The 21,393-nt window shown below is 39.2% G+C and overlaps 1 protein-coding gene across 1 annotated transcript in view; it reads right to left on the bottom strand.

Annotated features, from left to right (window-relative positions):
- LOC126969065 (inositol hexakisphosphate and diphosphoinositol-pentakisphosphate kinase) overlaps positions 1–21,393 on the bottom strand; it is a 39,748-nt gene that overhangs the window by 7,996 nt on the left and 10,359 nt on the right. Inside the window, exons 6-19 of the mRNA XM_050814362.1 lie at positions 21,061–21,148; positions 18,660–18,864; positions 17,083–17,364; positions 15,695–15,883; positions 15,158–15,270; positions 12,118–12,258; positions 9,406–9,637; positions 8,160–8,368; positions 7,384–7,610; positions 5,328–5,464; positions 4,371–4,485; positions 2,783–2,910; positions 1,886–2,000; positions 1,101–1,184 (exon numbers count right to left, since the gene is read on the bottom strand). Coding sequence (XP_050670319.1) covers positions 1,101–1,184; positions 1,886–2,000; positions 2,783–2,910; positions 4,371–4,485; positions 5,328–5,464; positions 7,384–7,610; positions 8,160–8,368; positions 9,406–9,637; positions 12,118–12,258; positions 15,158–15,270; positions 15,695–15,883; positions 17,083–17,364; positions 18,660–18,864; positions 21,061–21,148 — 2,265 coding nt within the window. The remainder of the gene's footprint in view (positions 1–1,100; positions 1,185–1,885; positions 2,001–2,782; positions 2,911–4,370; positions 4,486–5,327; positions 5,465–7,383; positions 7,611–8,159; positions 8,369–9,405; positions 9,638–12,117; positions 12,259–15,157; positions 15,271–15,694; positions 15,884–17,082; positions 17,365–18,659; positions 18,865–21,060; positions 21,149–21,393) is intronic.

A 21,393-nucleotide genomic window follows, 5' to 3' on the forward strand; every position in this document is an offset into this window, starting at 1 on the left:
ATTCGTAGCTTGAGAAAACTTTAAATTTTGTCTTAGAGTGCGTATCACATATAATTAGGTGAATAATTTACCTGCCTCGTCACTTCTTAAAAAAAATGGCAGTCTCATAATATCCATAATAGACTTGGAAGCTTCTTTAAAATAAACTTTGCCGGTAGCTTTTTTTTATGGAATAGGAGGACAAACGAGCGTACGGGTCACCTGGTGTTAAGTGATCACCGCCGCCCACAATCTCTTGCAACACCAGAGGAATCACAGGAGCGTTGCCGGCCTGAAGGTGTACACGCTTTTTTGAAGGTACCCATGTCGTATCGTCCCGGAAACACCGCACAAGGAAGCTCATTCCACAGCATTGTAATACGTGGAAGAAAGCTCCTTGAAAACCGCACTGTGGAGGACCGCCACACATCCAGATATCCAGATGGTGGGGATGATATCCTAACTTGGGGCGTGTAGTGCGAAGGTTCTATGCTATTCCTGGTATAGGTCCCAGGACTTGGATCTTGAGTGGTGAACGAAACTAATGTGCAGGTGTACAATTGCCTACATATTGCTACTGATATCCTACATATTGCTAATGATAACCTCATACAAGTAAACTACACAAGATTACATGCCTATACATTTTTCAAAGTATGTGTGTATTGTATTGCTACTTTTTTTGTATTTTAAATTTTCTAAATAACTAACCATCAAGTATCTCATGTGTAATATGTACCTAATTAAATTATTGGTTATTTGTGGTTTCTTAGATATATTACCATAGGATAGTTGTCATGGGGAGGGTCGTTCAAATCAAATCCACTTTATTCATGTAGGTCAAGGAAGTGACACTCATCAATGTCAAAACGTGTCTTTTCTTTTTATATCTACCGCCACTTCTGTTGGAAAGGGTTGAGCTTTGATGAGATAAAGTGGCAGAAAACTCATTGCCACTATTTTTACCACAAGTTGGAAAGTGCTACTGCACCATGTTTTATGTTCGTAAGAGGGCGCTGCTCGAGGCGACTGGACAGATGTAATCGCGGGTTATTTGCTAAGTACTGATAACTATCAATGTGTGTTTGTGTGTGTGTATATGTGTATGTTTCAACACTCACTGGTTGCAGTGTTTCTTGACTTGCCATCTGGTCGTCCTCAACTTCTTCTTCTTCTATACATTTCACCTCATCTGGTGACGACTGCTGGAATAAAAAACAAATATTACATAGCATATAGCAGCGTCTACAATCTATGCGATTTCAATACTAACTAGGTATGGCCTTGGTCATAACACACGAGGGCCCCCTAACAATATAGGTTAGGAAGTACTATTGACAATTGATTCCAAAACTGTTTTCTTATAAGTTTCTTGCAAAATCACAAAAGATTCAAATTCAGACAGGATTTCTTCTGTCATCCGAGCTATGGCAAATAATCCATATATACAGCTCATCTGACATTAAATTACCCACCAGAAGTAAATTAAGTCTTAGATCATTTATACGTCTAGATAGACTATAATAGCTGTGAGAACAACTAAAAAAATTAAGGTCGACAGTTAATCTCTATTTAGAGCAATGCACGCACAGTAACGCTGAGTGAGATACAAATCGGGAGTGTAAGACGTAGCTTGTCACGCACACAAAAGTAATAAACCCGGCCTGTTCTAATCAGTTATCTAGCAGCAAATGGTTCTATCTAGACGTAAGTTTAAATTATCTAAACAAATTTTAATATACTACTTTAGTTTGCAATAGGAAGTGGAGGGAATCTTCAGCCGGAAGCATATGATAATTTAAATGGAGTTCTACAAATTACTAAATTAATATTTAGGTATATAAGGAACAAATGACCGACAATGATTTTATTTCTTTAGCTGTGGCTGAAGTCAGGTGTGTTCTACCTCATTGTTAGCTGTGGAGTGATTGCGACTATGAGGCCTGAAGCCAGGGCCCGGCGGCAAGTTCTTCTGCACGCAACAGTTCACTCCTGGACTGAAGTGTAACTCAACGTGGAATCTGTGAGTTAAAATTAAATAAATTTTAGAATGGTACAGTTAAAATGTAGATAATTTATACTACTAACCTCTATTTTCAACAACGAACGTACACTAAAACATAGTGACAAATTGCGAGTATAAGCCGTAGCTTGACAAAGCTGGCCTGTTGTCATACCTTGTTAGCAGCAAGAGGGTCTGTTTACTCATAATATAAATTATCTAAGATGAAGTGCCTAAAAACACATTTTTTTTGTAAAACGCCATTTATCTATGTTTAAGCAATATTATAATCTCTCACGAGGCACACGTGTATCGTCTTTCCTACGCTCTGTGAAGACTTAAATACCAATTCAAACATACTAACATGACGTCGAACGTAGGTACACTTTTTGCGTAAAGAAATATTTTTTTTTATATATATTATTTTTTTACCATCGGGATTCACAATAACATAACATATTGCAATATAAAAATTCATAAAGGGACTTTGACAATTAAATTAAATTTAATATAAGCTATTATATTTAAAACCTACTTACTGAACCTAGGAACATGCCTATGTAGAAAATTTTGAAAAAGCAAAGCTTCCTTATCTAATCTCAAAAGGTGACCCTAATCATTAGAGTAGTTTTCACGTCATACAAAAAAAAAGGTAGCCCCTTTAATTTAATTTAGTTTTTAAATTGTAATAGATGTAATTGTAACTTTGTAAAATTATGCAATATGGATGTATGTGTGTCTGAAATAAACATTTATTATTATTGTTAGTGAATAGTTTAAGATGTGTTAATGAGTGCGCACCTCTCTTCGGAGTAGGGATCTTTGGTTGGATCTTCGTACAGCATCACAACAATCTGAGACATATAGTTGAGCTCCGACACCATCGACACGTATTCCATTGCGCGCCGCCATTGCTCATCTTTCATAACCTAAACAGAAATATAAAATACACTTCAATGTAAAATATAATGAGGTATGTCATAGCTAAAGGCCCGTTTTACACTAGATGTATGTTACGATCTGTGCGTATTCCATGTCTATTTTCGATCAATTCTTCAAATAATAATGTATCGCATAACAACCCGATTATGAGAATTTGCAGAGAATTTAATGAAGTGTGTGCTGATTTTGATATATTCTTTACAAATATAAACTTGTTTAAAAATACTCTTTATAGAACTTGCTAGTTTACGTAAAATAATTTAATGTTTAACTTAAATTTCGTTATAATGTTGTGTTGTGTCCACTTATTATTTTTTACTGTATTTGGTGAATGATGTGTACAATTTTAATTGGATCTCAGGATCATAAAAATATGCTGTAATTGTCATTAGATAATAGTTTTATCTGTTATTGTACCTACTTGTAAATAAATAAATGTAATGTATTAAAAATAATGGGTTACACATTTTTCTGATCTGAAGATGAAAGTCTAACTCGTTTTGACACTTCTTATTATTAAAAAAACCACTTGGAAAAAGCACCAAATCGCGGTCAGGACTTATTTAACGTGATTTTAATCTGTGCAGTCAGTCGAGTGTGCCGTGTTACCTGTTAGATATATTTACGTAGATGTACAATCGAGTTTGACAATTTTTCGACTCCTACACACTTGTCAAAATGGTCCCTTTATCTCCGTATTCCGTCTCGGCATTTGATTAACCCAACTTAACTTTATTATAAAACAAAGACTTGATCAAAAAAAAAATCCAATAACACGTCAGTTATTAATCGCACTATAGTTTTTTGTTTAACATAATTAATAGGTATACTTCAGTCCGGTAGCATAATATTATATAAAAGTACGAAAATGTTGCGTAACACTAAGCCTTTTTTTGTTACTTCTTGCAATCAAGTCGTCCGATTTCCGTGGAGTTTACACACGTGTCGAAGGATCGATGTTTATATTAGTTATACATTTGTAGTGTAGTTACATCTACGTGGAAGTCTTTTCTAAACCATCGTGTTATTAGCCGTCGATTGTTTCACTCGTATCCGCATTCCTCTCACAACATAACCATTATAACCAGGACTATTAAATAAATAACGAGACATATAGAATTCAGAGATATATAGATAGATAGAGTAGAGATTGACTCCAATAACTAATAAAATAAGGTTTTTTTAATCTCATAAATGTCAAGTCTACTAATTTACCTATGAAGATTTCAAAATGGTCAGGGTATTATTTTTTTTAAATACGACGTATTGACTATCAAAATCATTTTTATTAACAATATTATACTCACATCAAGCAGGCCACCATTAACAATACTATACTCACGTCAAGCAGGCCACCATTAACAATACTATACTCACGTCAAGCAGGCCACCATTAACAATACTATACTCACGTCAAGCAGGCCACCATTAACAATACTATACTCACGTCAAGCAGACCACCAAACCGCAGTACAGTCAGCAGTGAGTGCACATGACTTTCACTGGTGAAGTACAGTCGGGTACGAACGTGTCTTCCGGGACTGGACACGCCGTGACTGTACCTGTAATACCGTTACAGACCTCACTACACAATGACAATCACCTACTAATGAAATTTACATAAACATTGACGAGATAAACGAAATAATCGCAATATTCAGATTCATGATACAAAATAAAAATTAAAGCTGTACCAATTAAATCCGCATGCCGCATAATCCTAAAATATTGGTATGTTTTGTTCAACTCTCGGGTTGTGGCTCCATCTACAGGACTTTACAGTAAATAACCTGCTCAACCCCAAATAATTGCATATGAGGAACACAGCAACGGTAGGACAGAACCAGCTCCTGCGTCCCGTAGTCCCAGCGACGTTTATCTATGTCTCTCACTTTCACTACACCTCAGTGCTTGGTGGACAAGACAAGGTTCCGGTTTGGGCTCGCAAGGTTGGTGATGCGTCACGCAGTAGACTTTCACCCTTTTGTTGTTCACGTCTCGACAGAACATAATATATCGACCTCCTTGCACCTCACAGCTTCACTGTGGGCGAACCCGCGCCTCACATCGCCGCGAAAATGTGACGTAGATTTAATATATAATATTTGCATATTGGGCCTTGTAACCTCAATTAAATGATTTATATTATTGTTATTGTAGTCCAATAAATTTTGTTATATATACAAACTAGCTGACCCGGTAAATGTTGTTTTGCCATATAAATTATTTTTAGAGTTAGACCGTTTCTTGGACATTGCAACATTAACAAAAAAAAAACAAAATTGTTTACTAAGGTCGCTTAATTGTGCTAAGATAACTATTATGTGTAAATGTTATAATTTTAGTGCAATAATGTATTGTCATTCTTCATTAAAAATTGAATGCTACAAACGGGATGTCTCACCTGGGATTTAATCTATTAACACTCTCCTCGCCAGACTCCTCTATGTTCCTCTGCAGGTCTGCTCGGATCTTCTTCAGTAGCGGCGTACATATCCCTTGACTTATCGTCAGTTTCTCTTGCATTGTCAACCCGTACTCCTGCAAAGTGTCATTATAAAAGCAACACTGTTTCCACAAGCTTTTGTTTTTATAATTAAAAGTGTTCCATAATCCATACCATCGTAAACCATATATAACAGATTTTTTAATAAATTTATAAAATAATACCATTGTTTGCTATAAATTCGCCATCTTGATTTTAAAACTACATAATTCACCTAAATAAATCAATTTTCCATAAAATCAGTTCGGAACGTTCTCTAATTAGCAATTTAGTAGCCGCGAGTTAGTGTAGGACAGCTGCCTGCCCTAGTGTGCGTGCGTTATATCTAACGTTTGTATGTTGTTTATTTTTTTTTATGGAAAAGGAGGACAAACGAGCGTACGGGTCACCTGGTTAGGTGATCACTGCCGCCCACATTCTCTTGCAACACCAGAGGAATCACAGGAGCGTTACCGGCCTGAAGGTGTACGCGCCTCTTTTGAAGGTACCCATGTCGTATCGTCCCGGAAACACCGCACCAGGAAGTTCATTCCACAGCTTTGTAGAACGTCGAAGAAAGCTCCTTCAAAACCGCACTGTGGAGGGCCGCCACACATCCAGATAGTGGGGATGATATCCTAAATTGTGGCGTGTCGTGCGAAGGTGGAATTCAGCGGCAGGAATCAGGTGAAACAGCTCTTCGGAACACTCCCCATAATAAATGCGGTAGAGGACACAGAATGAAGGGATGTCTCTACGCAGCGCCCCCGTCCCCGACAATTCCAGCTGCTCTACGTTGCACGCGGTCAAATGGATCGTGCTGATACTGGGGTGCGCCAGACCAGAGATGACAGCAATACTCCATGTGTGGCCGGACCTGCGCCTTGTACAGCGCTAGAAGGTGGGCTTGAAGTATTGCCGTGCTTTATTAATGACGCCCAGTTTCTTTGAAGCCAATTTGGCTTTGCTCTCCAGATGGCCGCGGAATTGGCAATCGCTCGAGATATCGAGACCCAGAATTCCGATACTAGGCGAGGCTGTAAAGGAAGTGTTGTCGAAGAGCGGTGATACGACAAATGGTTTTTTTTAGTGGTAAACACGCAAACTTGAGTCTTCTGGGGGTTAAATTGGACAAGGTTCAATTTTCCTCATTCCGCGACCTTCTCAAGAGAGGACTCGATAGAAGACAAGTTTCTCCCGGCACTGGTCGACGATTTCCCTAGAGAGCATGCATGGCCCGTGTATACGGCATCGCCCGTGATGTCGTCTGCATAACAATGTATGTTGGAGGTGTCCAATATATCATTGATATGCAGAAGAAACAGTGTGGGAGATAGCACACAGCCTTGGGGCACTCCAGCGTTCACGAGCTTCGGGTTCGAGCAATAACCGTCGGCAACGACCTGTATGCTGCGCCCAGTGAGGAAGCTGGAGGTCCACTTGCATAAGCTCTCGGGAAGCCCAAACGATGGAAGTTTTGAGAGGAGCGCCTTGTGCCATACAAAAGGCTTCGCTATACCCAGGCTAACTGCCAAGCCTTCCCCCTTGCTTTCAATAGCCGCCGCCCATCAATGTGTTAGGTATACCAGAAGATCACCTGCCGAACGACCATGGCGAAAGCCGTACCGCCGGTCGTTGAACAACTGGTGACCCTCAAGGTATACCAGTGCTGGCGGTTAATTATGCTCTCCATGACTTTGGAGAGCAGGGAGGTAATAGCTATAGGCCTGTAGTTTGCCGGATCCGTCTCCTTTTTTTTGGATCGGATGGATAAGGGCTGACTTTCATGAGTCAGGGACTACGCTTTTTGTATATGAGTGCCGGAATAGACGCGTTAGGACCGGCGTCAACTCAGGGGCACACGTTCTTAGCACGATTGGAGAAATAACTGCTCAATATATAATAAAATAGTGACTGCCCTATGGAATAAACCTAGCCATGCCAGTGCTACCAAGTATGTTATCACACAACATACCTGCGGTATAACGATGTCGGCCAAGTACTTGGCGTACATGTACAGCTCCTCAGCCTGGTCGAACTGTAGCGTGTGCTGGTTGTGTTGCAGGTCGTACTTGATGCAGTCGTAGATGTCCGGGATCTTCGATATGTCGAACGACTTGTTCTTCGTGCAGAAGTCTTTCTCGATCTTGCCCCAGCGCCGTCCCATCAGCTCCCACGACTCGCCGTGGTAAAGAATTGTGTCTGAAACAACATTTCAGTTTCATTCCAGATGTCAGTACAACAATACTTACGAGGAACCAATGACTCGTTTCACACTAGTACAGATTTCCAATAATATACTTGCAGTCGTATTGTACTGAGTGTTACTTCGATCGCTGAGTGGTGAATGAATTCATAAATGCGCACTCGCATCTACTTATACCTCTAAGGATTTTACTCGAATGATGTCGTACAGTGAATCAATAATAAACAAGAGAAGTAAAAAAAGTTATTATTTTAGCAGCAAGTTAAGACATACTCGACAAATGAGTGTAGGTGTGATTCCCACGCTGGTACCAATCGAATTTTATGACTTCTACGAAAATTCGACGAAACTAACTTTCATAACAACATATTTTTGAATTGATTTTTTGCACTAAATAATAAAACTAGTTGATAATAGACGAGCGGCAGATAAAAGACGAGAGACGAAGAGAAAAGCCCCTCTTTTCCCTTCCTTAGCTTTACATCAAAAAAAAATCAATCAATTTTGATCAAAATAAGTGAGTTTGTTTTTATGAAAGGAATCACCTTTGGTCTTGGGGTCGTCCTTCTTGGTGAGTACGATCTTCACGAGCTGCTGGATGAGCTGGTGCACGTGCGCGCAGCAGCGTACGGGGTGCTTCACGAAGTCCATTGCCGCCGTGATACTGAGCGAGGCGCACGGGTTGATGCGCGCGCGGTCCTCGCCCGTGAACTGGCGCTCCGCTTGCATCGCCTCGTGGAGCCGCGCCTTGGCCCTGAAAAGTATAAGCGCAGCAGTGATAAAAATTTATATGACTAGCCAGCGGAACGATTGGCCATCTGTGATGTCACTATTGCAATGTGCCGAAATAGTCCTACTTCCATCATCATCAGCCAGAAAACGTCCATTGCTGGACAAAGGCCTCCCCCAAAGATTTCACCGACGATGGCTCCTGCACTGCCCTCGTCCAACGTATTGCGGCGATCTTAACCAGATCGTAGGTCCATTTTGAGGGGGCCTACCAACACTGCGTGTTCCAGTACGTGGTCGCCATTCGAGGACTTTACTGCCTTTATCGTAGACTTGCCAAATCCGGGGATTCTTAGCACCTCCTGCCCCGTCGCTTATGGGGCTGCTACCGTGGTCACTAGGAGCGGGGATTGGGGGCCTTATAGTGTCTGTCACGTTTGGGAGCTTTTGCCATAATCGCCATGCTTGAAATGAAAGATACTGCTGCCTATCCTCCGTTGTTTGTATCCCTTAGTCGCCTCTTACGAAACCCACGGAATGGGGTGGTGCTATTCTGGTGCAACACCGCACGCACAACTGTTCCTAGTACTATTCGGTTGTATTTTAATACAACCAATAAAAAAAGGTAGTATAAGATTATATGATTTTTTTATTCCTCAGTATAGAAAATGATCCAATAAACACTTTAATCGTTACTTCTCCAAGTTCGAGCGTCAACTAGAACGGCAACCCTTATTTGCGTTTTTTTTATTACGTTGTGTTACGTTTCTCACAAAAACTTAAAGAAATTAATACATATTATGTAAAAATTTCAACATTGCAATAGCGCCTAAGTAGAACGATCTCAGTATTTCCTATTTTTAATGTTAATCTTCTCGCGTCCATCTCCACATGATCAAATCACCAAAAACAATGAAAAAAATTAATTTCTGTTGAAAAGTTTTAGTGAGAGATTATGTATGATACTAAAATCGATAATATTTATTATATTTTTCAGAAAACGAATATATTATGTTCAAAGAACTAAGAGCCGTGTGACAATCCTCTAGAAATTTGACTCACATATTCTGCACTTTCGAGGAATCACAATCGTTATCCAACAGTCCGTTAGTGTTCGCCGACTTGACCATCTGCACGAGGATCGGAGTCAGCTCTCCCTCCAAGGCTAAGAGCCCCTTCGCGAATGCGGCTGCTGTCATCTGCACCCGGCCCTCATCAGAGGCGTATATCTTCAGGTCGTGACGAAACGTGGAGTGGAGCCGAAGTAATCCTAGACCTTGGGTGCCAGCTTCACCTACATAAGTATAGTTAAATGAAAAAAAAAACACATTACTACATGAACGACAGACAACACTTCTGTTTTACTGGGATTCCTTGGGTATTGCAATAGAGCATGGTTAGTGCTGATCATTTCAAGTTAGGTGACATAATATGAGTTCGTTTGTTCACCCCATAAATACTGCAATCTGCAGATCTAACTATTGAAAATTTATATCACGATACAAAATTAATAATGTATTATTTGTAATGATACGAAGTGACGAGACTAGGAAGATGTCCACATAGTGAGTGATACGTCCTGTCCACTATATAGCAGTGCCATTCAGGATTCTTCAAATTAGAATACGTTTTGCTTGCACACTACTGCTTGGTGACAGAAAAAGGCGGTGATGACTAAAAAAACTGTACCGCGATAGAAGAAGGAAGACCCGTCTAGCCAGCATCATCTGCAAAGGTCTGCTTGAAGATTTTGTCACTTGCTATAGTGGGTCTATTTTGGCAAGCCCTTCGTGGGTCATTATTATGATTCTATGGTCAAAAGCAAGAAAATATTTAAATCTAAATTAAAATGAATATAATTGCGTAAAATGATAAGAATAAAAAGTTTAAAGAATTTTTAAAGTGCACCAGAAGCTAAGCACAGCCTGCCTGTGTGTGTCAATGGCGTTAGTGACACCAAAGACATAGCCAATTTGTTTATGAATCATTTAAGGGTACAATCGCTGCCTGTGACGAACGATTATGTAAGTGAGCCCCTCCACTGTATGGAGGGGCTCGATGCTGGACCTAATCACACCTTGGCCTTCTTTAAAAGTGAAGAGGCCAAAAAGATCGTATAGTATATGACTCGTCGAAAATCGCCAGGACATGATGGGTTGAAGCATTGAGCATCTTCAGTATGCACTTGCCTAGAGTTTTATGTCCGCTGTACAACATATGCATGGTCCATTCATACTTACCTGAGGAATTGATGAGGAATGTGGTGGTGCCAGGTGTCAAGGACAGAACGGGAGACGTTATAGATATCAAAAACCTATAGGCTGATTTCATAAGCTACCATAACAGCCAAAGTACTTGATGGCCTCCTGGATAGACAATTGGATCAATACCTAGATCTACATGATGCACAGTTTGGGTTTAGAGCGGGACTGTCCACCGAGAGTGCAGTGCTGACATTAAAGGAGACCGTCAAGTACTACACAAGCAGGAAAACACCAATGTACGCCTGCTTCTTGAATCTGTAAAAGGCTTTTGATCTGGTTTCATACCCGATATTCTGGAACATACTTCGACGCACTAGCTTGCCTCAAGAACTAGGAATATTTAGGCACTGGTATACAAATCAGGATAACGAGATAAGGTGCGCGTGGGTTATACTCGGACACGTAAAGGCTGGAATGCGGAGTCAGGCAAGGTGGGCGGAGCTCACCGAAGCTTTTCAGCCTCTACGTGAACGAGCTGATCGAGGGGCTCAGCAGCATGCATGCGGGATGTTGGATTGATAATCAGATGATTAGTAACATCAGTGACGCGGATGACATGGTGTTGCTGAGACTATCGCGCTGCGCGCTGGGAGATTTGCTGCGTGTGTGTGAAGACTATGCAGAAAAGCATGGACTTAAATATAATGTAAAAAAGCATGCCCATGGTCATGCGGCAAGCGGAATTTTTCCGAGCTATGTATCTCCACTGAGGTAGTACAGTGCAGGTGCTGGTGAGGGTGCACAAGTTCACATACCTGGGTCATGTGGTTACAGCAGACATGAAGGATAATTGTGACATTGATAGGGAGCGGAGGGCGTTGGCGGTTAGAGGGAATACGTTAGCTCGCAGATTTGCACGATGCACAAAGGATGTAAAGATCACGCTATTCAAGTCATTCTATCAGAGCTTTTACACGTGCAGTCTGTGGGTTGACCATAACCAAAAATCTATTAATGCTCTCCGTGTCCAATATAATAAAATCTTCAGGATAATGTTGGGACTGCCTCGGTATTTTAGCGCGTTCGGTATGTTTGTGGAGAACCGTGTCGATGGTTTCTCCGCAAACATACGGAAAAGAATCGCCTCCGTCAAAAATAGGTTCAGGAGGAGTCCCAATATTATTTTGAAGGTGATAGCCGACAGACAGGGCAGCACATTGAAAGCGCACTGGATATTGCCACCATTGAAGAGAATGCCAGTTCACACAGGTATGAAGTGTCCAATGGTAATTGAACTTTAGAGCTTCCCTTGCCAGCTTTGGATATTCTTGTATCTTTTCATCCAAAACATGTCGATACTTTGCGCATAAAATCATTATGGTAGCATTTTAAAATTAATATTTATCTAACTGACAAGGGGGTTGCCATAATTTTTTGAGCTGTAATGGGGTCGCCAAATAAAAAAGATTGAAAATCACTAGTTTAGATAGGATTATTCTGCCCAGGTCGTAGGCTATCGGATCTCAAGGGCTGCCACTTTACCCAGTATCAAAGCAGCCTGCATCCTCACCTGGTATGTGTCTGCCCTGCCCGCCTGGGTACATACAGCGGAACATTCTGCCCAGCTCCTCAGCCTGTATTCTGCCCGCCGGCGTCAGCTCTCCACCCCACTTCAGTATCAACACCAGAGAAGGTTCGGCCGGGCACCCTACTATACAAAGTAAACTCTATATTTTTCTACATAAGCCATAAAGTACATAATATATATTTATAGTAATTTTTTTTTTCTATACATTTCCTTCGCCGTCATTCATTATAAAGATAATTATAATGATAGACCCAACCAACTTTTTTTTAACTTACAGTAAATTACTTAATGAAAAAATGTATTTTCGGTTAAATAGTGCTCAGTAATGTAATGGATTAACTCACTGTTTCCATTGAAACTTAGCCACTGCTTGTTCTAGAGATTTGTAAAGCGTGTCGATATTTCTGAAATTAGTTGCTTTTCAATATTGTCTCAGGTCATAAAGACATATACATACATATATTGAGCCACCAATTTAAAAAGTTGCTAAATTAAAGGAAAATCTTTAAAACTGGCTCACTAACGGTAACGAACTATTTCTCTGATCGGTCAGGACAGAATTATTATAAATTTATATAGAAAGTATCGGCCGCAAACGGTACGATCATTACAGATGGAGGCATACCCTCATAATTTCACATTTAAGAAATTACTGAAGATGGTGATTCATTTCATTATTAATTCTTAAAACGATGCTACTATTTAAAGTTACATTTATGATGTACAATGACTCATATTTAAATGGCGAATGGATGTTTCAGGGTCTTTCTCCAGAAATAAAAAAGTAATTAAAAATACAGCAAAAAGCAAATGGTAAGCAGAATGCAATCGTACATTGGTTTCTTTTTAAAGGTAATTATTAAAAAAATAACCAAAAATATCAATCTTAAGGCAGATTAACTAATTAAAGTCTCGAATTTATAATATAAATGAATCTTGCAACGCGTGTACCAAGAAAGTAGAATAAAATAATATTAGCAACGTTCTCATAAATTAATCCTCCAGCCTATTTATTATGCTTCAAACATGTGTATAATGTGAGTGTCAATCTATAAAATACTAATGATGAGATACTTGCAAAATATACATGAATAGGTAGGTGGTGGATTGATTTTATGAGAATCATACTTATATGCACAGTATAGAGACATACAGTTATCTAAATATTATAAAATATACGAGTAGTACTGGTCTTATTCATACTTTTCACTATCGACTATAAATGACTTATCGGCGGTTTCAAACATCGTTTATACGCTTCATAATGCCATAGAGCTACAAAAAACAAACTATTTACTTAATAAACTATTTACTAATGAATAAAGTCATCGAACGTTCGATATGTATATAGTACGCTTGAACTAATATAGTTTAATACTCTCGATAAGCGTTTTATTATGAAAAAGACGTATAGTATTAGCGGCCGAAATAAAAGATGTTAAGTATCTTAAGTAATAGAGAAATAGTCATTTTATATGAAACTTATATTAATAATAGCAGTAAAATATTTTGAAAGTAAAGTAGACACTTAGTGTCGACAATAATACTTTTAGCTCTCGCTGAGGAAATATTAATTATTGATGTAAGTAAGATTTGTATCACAGACACTTTATCGTGTTTAATATGTACAAGTAATAATATTACTTATATTTATATATACTATTCTTTTTTAACTTTACTTATTGTATATATATGATAATCCATGTAAAACTAATAATAAATAAGTTAAGTATGTACCTACATTATTCATAAGATTAAAATTTTAGATAAAATTAGAAAACTTAAATATTTTTTTTTAAATATGGCCGAGGATATTTGGACAGCCCTAGCACGGGCTTCGGTCTAATTGGACTGCCAGTTGCAATCACCAGCCTTAAGATTTAAAGCCTTTTGACAGTATATGTACATACAAAACAGTAATATATTATATAGTATTGATATCTAATGCAAATTATGTTACAAGAGTAATGATAAAGTTTGTCATCCCATGTATATTAACTGTATGTCTATATACTGTGGTCAACAGCGTCATTAAACGAAGATCGCTTTCAATTGATTTTATATATAAATCATCAAATAAGAGAACAAACACATATTGAAAACGATTTCATTTTGAAATCAGAGCGTAAATTCTCATTCGGAAGAGAGACAAATTTAATACATCAAGTTACGGACGTTATATTGCAATTTGCAAGGATGTTGCAAACTATTGTCAACTAATTCCTATCTCTTTATTATCTATAATCATTATCTAAGAGTAATCGCCTTTCTTATCATAATGATAATAAATTATTTGTGCTTATTCTGTGTGAAATAATATTGAGTAACGCATATGTAATGCATCTATTGTTCGTCTATCTATTGTCATCTATTGTCAAAAATGCGCCTAAATATTTTACTCACACAAAAGGTTTCATATTGCACGTGGGTCTCAAGTTTTCGCGAATGAGTAATACAATCTATTCTAAGGCCAATGAGACAAGATAAAGACGGACCGTTACTGAGTTATACTGTTATGAATACGGCTGATTCGGACGATACATCTTTGTCTTATACATTTGTATATAAACTATTCAAATAAAAATGTTGTAAAGCCCTGGAGGTCTATTCCCAAAATCGAAAGCCGAAGTTTCGGTCCGAAACGAAAGAACGACAAAGTTCGAATTAAATCCTATTACCAAAGTACTTCGGATGCGAATAGTGCGGATGGATTTCGTTTCGGAAACATAGAAATAAATATAAAAAGTTGTAGTCATGATCATAATAATGTCAAACAACGAAAAAGTTAATGTCAAGTGAATAAGGTAAACGAAACACAAAATGTCTAATCGCGAACTTCGGATCGATCTTCGGATCCGAAACACATCCATAATAGGAAAATGTACGATCCGTCAACCGAAACTTCGTATTTCGATTTTGGTAATAGGGCTCCTGAAAGTTTGTTTATTTCGTCTCGCTGGCCTCACTACAGCTGCGCGGCTCTCTTCCGCATGAGGTGTGGCCGGTGGAGGAGGTGTCGGACCGTGGCCAGGTGTGGCAGGCGGGTTACCGTCGTCGGAGGAGGAGCCCCGCGGCCTCCCTCGCGGCTGGTACTTCATCTGCACCTTGCGGTTGATGCCGGAGAAGTGCCCGTACCTACACATCATTGAACTGAATTACTTTCTGACGCTTTCAATATCTGACATCTAACATTATTACAATCCACATTTATTGTGATCCGTCGCAAAATTCTGAATCTGCATTTCAATAAGTCAATCTTAATTTCCAAATCCTTAATATAATAAACATAAATAACATCGTCACCTAGATGGATTGAAAAAAGAGTTCAATTATTGAAATGCCAAAAGCAGAAATTGGCTGAAATTATTATTCTCGGACAGCCAATTTATATGTAATCTCACTGGGCTTTTATATACACAATATAATATAGATAGTATGTCCTATAACTATTTCATTACAATAGTAAGTAGGTACTGTTATAAGCATTGCTATGTTGTAAATATATTATTTTTAACAGTTGCAATGTAATTTTTATTATATAGCATGAGATAAGACATACATTTCTAGCACACTCTTCAGTTGCTCCAACTTCCCCTGCTTCTCCTCGATCTCAGGGTCGGCGTGGCGCGTGTGGATGTCGGCCAACAGGGCGCGGGAGATGTCCAAGATCTCCTGTAGCTGCTTGGGTTTCTTCAGCTTCACGTGACCGCGCTTGAAACCCTCGTACTTCTCAAATATTTCAAAGAACCTATGAAAAACGATTAGTTATCAATAAGATATTTGGAGTCTCCTGAATAGTTCATTATTAATGCTCGGCTAAGACAAAATAATATACAAAGGGTAAGTCTGTGTATGAACTCGATTCTAATTACCTATAACAGTCCAAAGTGCTAGCACCGGCAAATTGCTTCGAGTTCTTTTGTGATCCTCAAACGAAGCTAGCGTCTATATTCACGCGGCCAATTAGGATGGCTAGCACTGATATTTTGTTCTGTTTATTATTATTTTGTGTCTAAGACGATTAAGTCTCTTATTAGGCGAAGTATATTGTTCAAAAGGATCCCAGAGAATGAGCATTAATCTGAAGAATTGTCAAAAAAGTTAAAATGTGTCAAATGTGTATAACATTAATGATAAAAATTTCTGATATTCAATGTAATCCGATGTCTATATATTAATATAAAATATTTGTATTTCAACCAACAGCCTTATGAGACGAATAAATTAATAGTCAATTGAACATTTTTTTCAATAAACGGTTGAAATCTTATGCAAAGTTTGTCAGGATGTTTTATGATACTTTTTACTTGGGACCACCCGGCTTGCTTACAGCACAATTTAACGTGCGGTTTTCTTCGGAATTCACGCTTTGAAAGTGTCGGTAGCAGTACATTTCGATACAAGTGCGGTAAGTCATTTCTTCCTGAGTAACCGTTTATTGTCCCAAGTCAAGGCCGCGTGTCATCAATAGGGACAAGTGGAATTGAACTCCGCACGTGCATCGAACGATCACTATCAGAACTAATTTTTCAAAATTCGGTTTTAAAAAAATACGGAAATGTATGTAATTTTGTGGTCATACGTTTCTTTTTCAGAGAAAATGGCAGAGCAACGTTCAACATTTAAGAAATTCAATGACTGTAATTTATCTAATTTCAAATCCCTGTGACTTATGCTCTCCTGCAACAACATCAAAAGTGAATAATTCTTCAGGCCTGATTGCATAGACACTTTTGAATTAAGTTCGTTCAATAGTTTTGTAACGGATGTCAAAAGTAGTTAAAACCTACTACCGATTGAAATAAACAACATGAATCGAGATAATGACTGTAAGTAAAGATTCACGAGAATATTCTTTTATACCATTTCAAATGAATTTTTTCAACAGCGTAGTAATCTAGAGTCCATAAGTGATGCCTAAGTTTTTTATTTAGATGCGTTACAAACCTGGGGTGTCTGACTTCCACTTTCATCTTCTGCTTGGGCGTCCTGTCTCCGTGCCTGATGATACCCACCACACAGCGGAGCTCCATCATTTTCCCGAAGGTGGTGGGCACTATGGGTGGGTCGTCGAGCTGAAAGGGCACGGACCACGGAATATGCAGCGTGGGCGCTAGCTCCCGCAGAATCATGTTACCGAGAATCTTCGCACAGTCGTCATAGTATTTGTTCGAGTTTTTGACGAATGAGAAGCCGTTCACGTCGCATACAAACGACTTGCCGTTCGCTCTGAAATCATATATTGTGACGTCATAATACTCAAGTTGATGTTTTTTAATAAAAATCAATAAAATTATTTAGTATTTATAACCAATTATGATGAGTCTTTTTTTCTCAATTTCCAGAAGAAGATTGTATATTTTTCTACGTCTGTGGGGTATAATAAATGCTATAGTTTACAATGTGCGATTAAGGTAACCTTCTTACCATCAAGTAACCCGGTGTCCATTTTATAAGTGATTTTATTTAAAGTATTTCTCAATTAAGTTTCAAATAATCTTGGAAAAAGAAATTGTTTGATGTCAAACCGGCAGAGTCGGTGATCTGATATAAATCGCATATTATGTTAAACCGACTTTACCTCCTCTGCGGTAATTATGGGGTTATAGTAGGTCATTTGTACAGATGATTAAATGAAATCCATGTTACCCACAATACTTGCGGATTTCGATACGTTACATCTCGTTGTTATACGTTGCATGTTATAAGTATTTAAAAAAAAGAAGTCCACCGTGTTTCTTGCACCATCTTTTCTTAGGTCTGATACATAACTGGTTTTTCCCAGTATTCCTCATATAAAATATTTGTTATATATATATAAAATATATGTTGAATAAAGATTTATAATGATTTTGAATTTGCAATTTTTTTATAACTAAATATAAAGCTAGGCTAAATATGTCTAGTATAGCCATAAATATTGTCACAGCCTAAAAACTTCTAATTGTTTTTTAATTTAAATTTGAAATGCGTCTATTATGATACATAATTGAAGAGCTTCGATGATCTCCTGCCATGTATCATTTTAGAAAATATTTTTTTTAGGTTTAAATAAAAAAAAAATGTAATGGGGTATTAAAAGTCTAGCCCAGATCTAAACCTCTTAGACTACAAGCGTATGGTCAGTTTTAGAAGACATGGCCTGCTCTAACCGACACGCCGACATCGAGTCGCTTAAAAAATATCTAGAATAAGCAGTTTCTATAGAAATAGTTCGTAAATCGATACTATCAAGACCAAACAGATTCAAGACATGGCCAAAGGATATCATCTCGAATAAAATTATTTATTATTTATTTCAGAGACTTAATACGTATAAGTTTTATTAATTACGTTATATAAAGGCATTTTTCTTTGTCACAGAACTTATGGCCACACTAGTGACATCAGCAGTTTATACAGCAACTGTTCACTGGTTTAAAAATCAATATAAAATATTATTATATTCATGCATATTTGGTAACAATAAAAATTGACATTGATAGGCATACGACTAAACTATTTCTACAAAGTGACGGACTAACCTCAAGAGATCAAAGCCGCAAACGGTCTGCTTGAACGCCAAGCAAACCTTCCTAGATATGAGTTTCTCCTGGTTGGAGAGTATCACAGGGTAACGTATCTCCTTGCCCTCCGAGTCTCGTTCCACCTTTCCGTCCAGTGCCGGACTCTTGCGAGCTTCCGCGTGCGCGTAGTCCGGCCCCACTGTGTATACTTTTACATCTGTGCCTAAAAACACCGTAAACAACTCAATGTGCAATAGAATATTCCCGCCGTTTGCTTAATGCAGTAAATTGCTTTTTTACAGTAAAACTTCTTCTTGCACACTTGACTTGGGGAGTAAGCTGGTGAATGCGTGACAAGAGCGTTACGAACGAACGCTAAAGTTACGCGAACGGTGCTTCTTTGACTTGGGGAGTCAGCTGGTGAATGCGTGACAAGAGCGTTACGAACGAACGCTAAAGTTACGCGAACGGTGCTTCTTTGACTTGGGGAGTCAGCTGGTGAATGCGTGACAAGAGCGTTACGAACGAACGCTAAAGTTACGCGAACGGTGCTTCTTTGACTTGGGGAGTCAGCTGGTGAATGCGTGACAAGAGCGTTACGAACGAACGCTAAAGTTACGCGAACGGTGCTTCTTTGACTTGGGGAGTCAGCTGGTGAATGCGTGACAAGAGCGTTACGAACGAACGCTAAAGTTACGCGAACGGTGCTTCTTTGACTTGGGGAGTCAGCTGGTGAATGCGTGACAAGAGCGTTACGAACGAACGCTAAAGTTACGCGAACGGTGCTTCTTTGACTTGGGGAGTCAGCTGGTGAATGCGTGACAAGAGCGTTACGAACGAACGCTAAAGTTACGCGAACGGTGCTTCTTTGACTTGGGGAGTCAGCTGGTGAATGCGTGACAAGAGCGTTACGAACGAACGCTAAAGTTACGCGAACGGTGCATCCTTGACTTGGGGAGTCAGCTGGTGAATGCGTGACAAGAGCGTTACGAACGAACGCTAAAGTTACGCGAACGGTGCTTCTTTGACTTGGGGAGTCAGCTGGTGAATGCGTGACAAGAGCGTTACGAACGAACGCTAAAGTTACGCGAACGGTGCATCCTTGACTTGGGGAGTCAGCTGGTGAATGCGTGACAAGAGCGTTACGAACGAACGCTAAAGTTACGCGAACGGTGCTTCTTTGACTTGGGGAGTCAGCTGGTGAATGCGTGACAAGAGCGTTACGAACGAACGCTAAAGTTACGCGAACGGTGCTTCTTTGACTTGGGGAGTCAGCTGGTGAATGCGTGACAAGAGCGTTACGAACGAACGCTAAAGTTACGCGAACGGTGCTTCTTTGACTTGGGGAGTCAGCTGGTGAATGCGTGACAAGAGCGTTACGAACGAACGCTAAAGTTACGCGAACGGTGCTTCTTTGATTTGGGGAGTCAGCTGGTGAATGCGTGACAAGAGCGTTACGACCGAACGCTAAAGTTACGCGAACGGTGCTTCTTTGACTTGGGGAGTCAGCTGGTGAATGCGTGACAAGAGCGTTACGAACGAACGCTAAAGTTACGCGAACGGTGCTTCTTTGACTTGGGGAGTCAGCTGGTGAATGCGTGACAAGAGCGTTACGACCGAACGCTAAAGTTACGCGAACGGTGCTTCTTTGACATGGGGAGTCAGCTGGTGAATGCGTGACAAGAGCGTTACGACCGAACGCTAAAGTTACGCGAACGGTGCTTCTTTGACTTGGGGAGTCAGCTGGTGAATGCGTGACAAGAGCGTTACGAACGAACGCTAAAGTTACGCGAACGGTGCTTCTTTGACTTGGGGAGTCAGCTGGTGAATGCGTGACAAGAGCGTTACGAATGAACGTTAACGTTACGGGAACGGTGATGTTTTGATTATTTCGTGATTTCATATCGTTCTTAAATAATTTTATAAATTCTATATTTTGTTTTACTTCAGTCGTGTGTTCTAATCACACTCGTCTTTTATATTGTGTGTCTTTTATATGATATTTTCTCGGCGTGATGATAGGTGTTACGTCCTGCCCAGTAAACTGCAGTGTTATAATATATGTATTATTTTGGTTATCCAATATATGACGTACTAACGATACATACATACATACACAAAATCATAGACTCCTCGAAGGTGAGTTTCCGCCCACATGGTCGGTTCTAAAGGCATATCCATTCAAAAATAAAGTAACTGGAAGCTGATTCTTTAGATTGGTTGAGAGAGAAGTGTCCAGCATACTGCACACGAATTTGACATTTAATATTAAGAAACAGTTTTAGCTCATCATAGGGCAGCAACAATCATTAAGGGGGGCGTAGTACTTACAGTTAATTTTATTAGCCTGGTGCGCTTATTTTCAGGTCGATACGACATGGGTAGGTCGTAATTAAAGTTGATAGAGAGATAGACTTACCATCAGTAGGCATAAAGTCTTCATATATAAAGGAGCCAGTCTTCCTTACTCGAGATTCCGGTGAATATATACTACTGCGACTGCCAATCTATAACAATATCGGTCAATAGCTTTAGCCTCACGACGACTTCCATGTCTATGAAGGAGTTCGAAATCCGCCGACAATAAATAGTAACACATCAAAAAATTAAAGCCAGCAGTTTTTCTATGCGAAGAAAGTGAATAGACAAAAGACATTCATCTTATGGTAAGTGATACACCTTCTTTATCACAATGGAGTGCCGCTCAGGGTACTTAATTGAAATCAAAATATTGAGCTCTATGGCAATTAAA

Source organism: Leptidea sinapis, chromosome 17 (assembly GCF_905404315.1).
Source record: "Leptidea sinapis chromosome 17, ilLepSina1.1, whole genome shotgun sequence".
NCBI lineage: Eukaryota > Metazoa > Arthropoda > Insecta > Lepidoptera > Pieridae > Leptidea > Leptidea sinapis.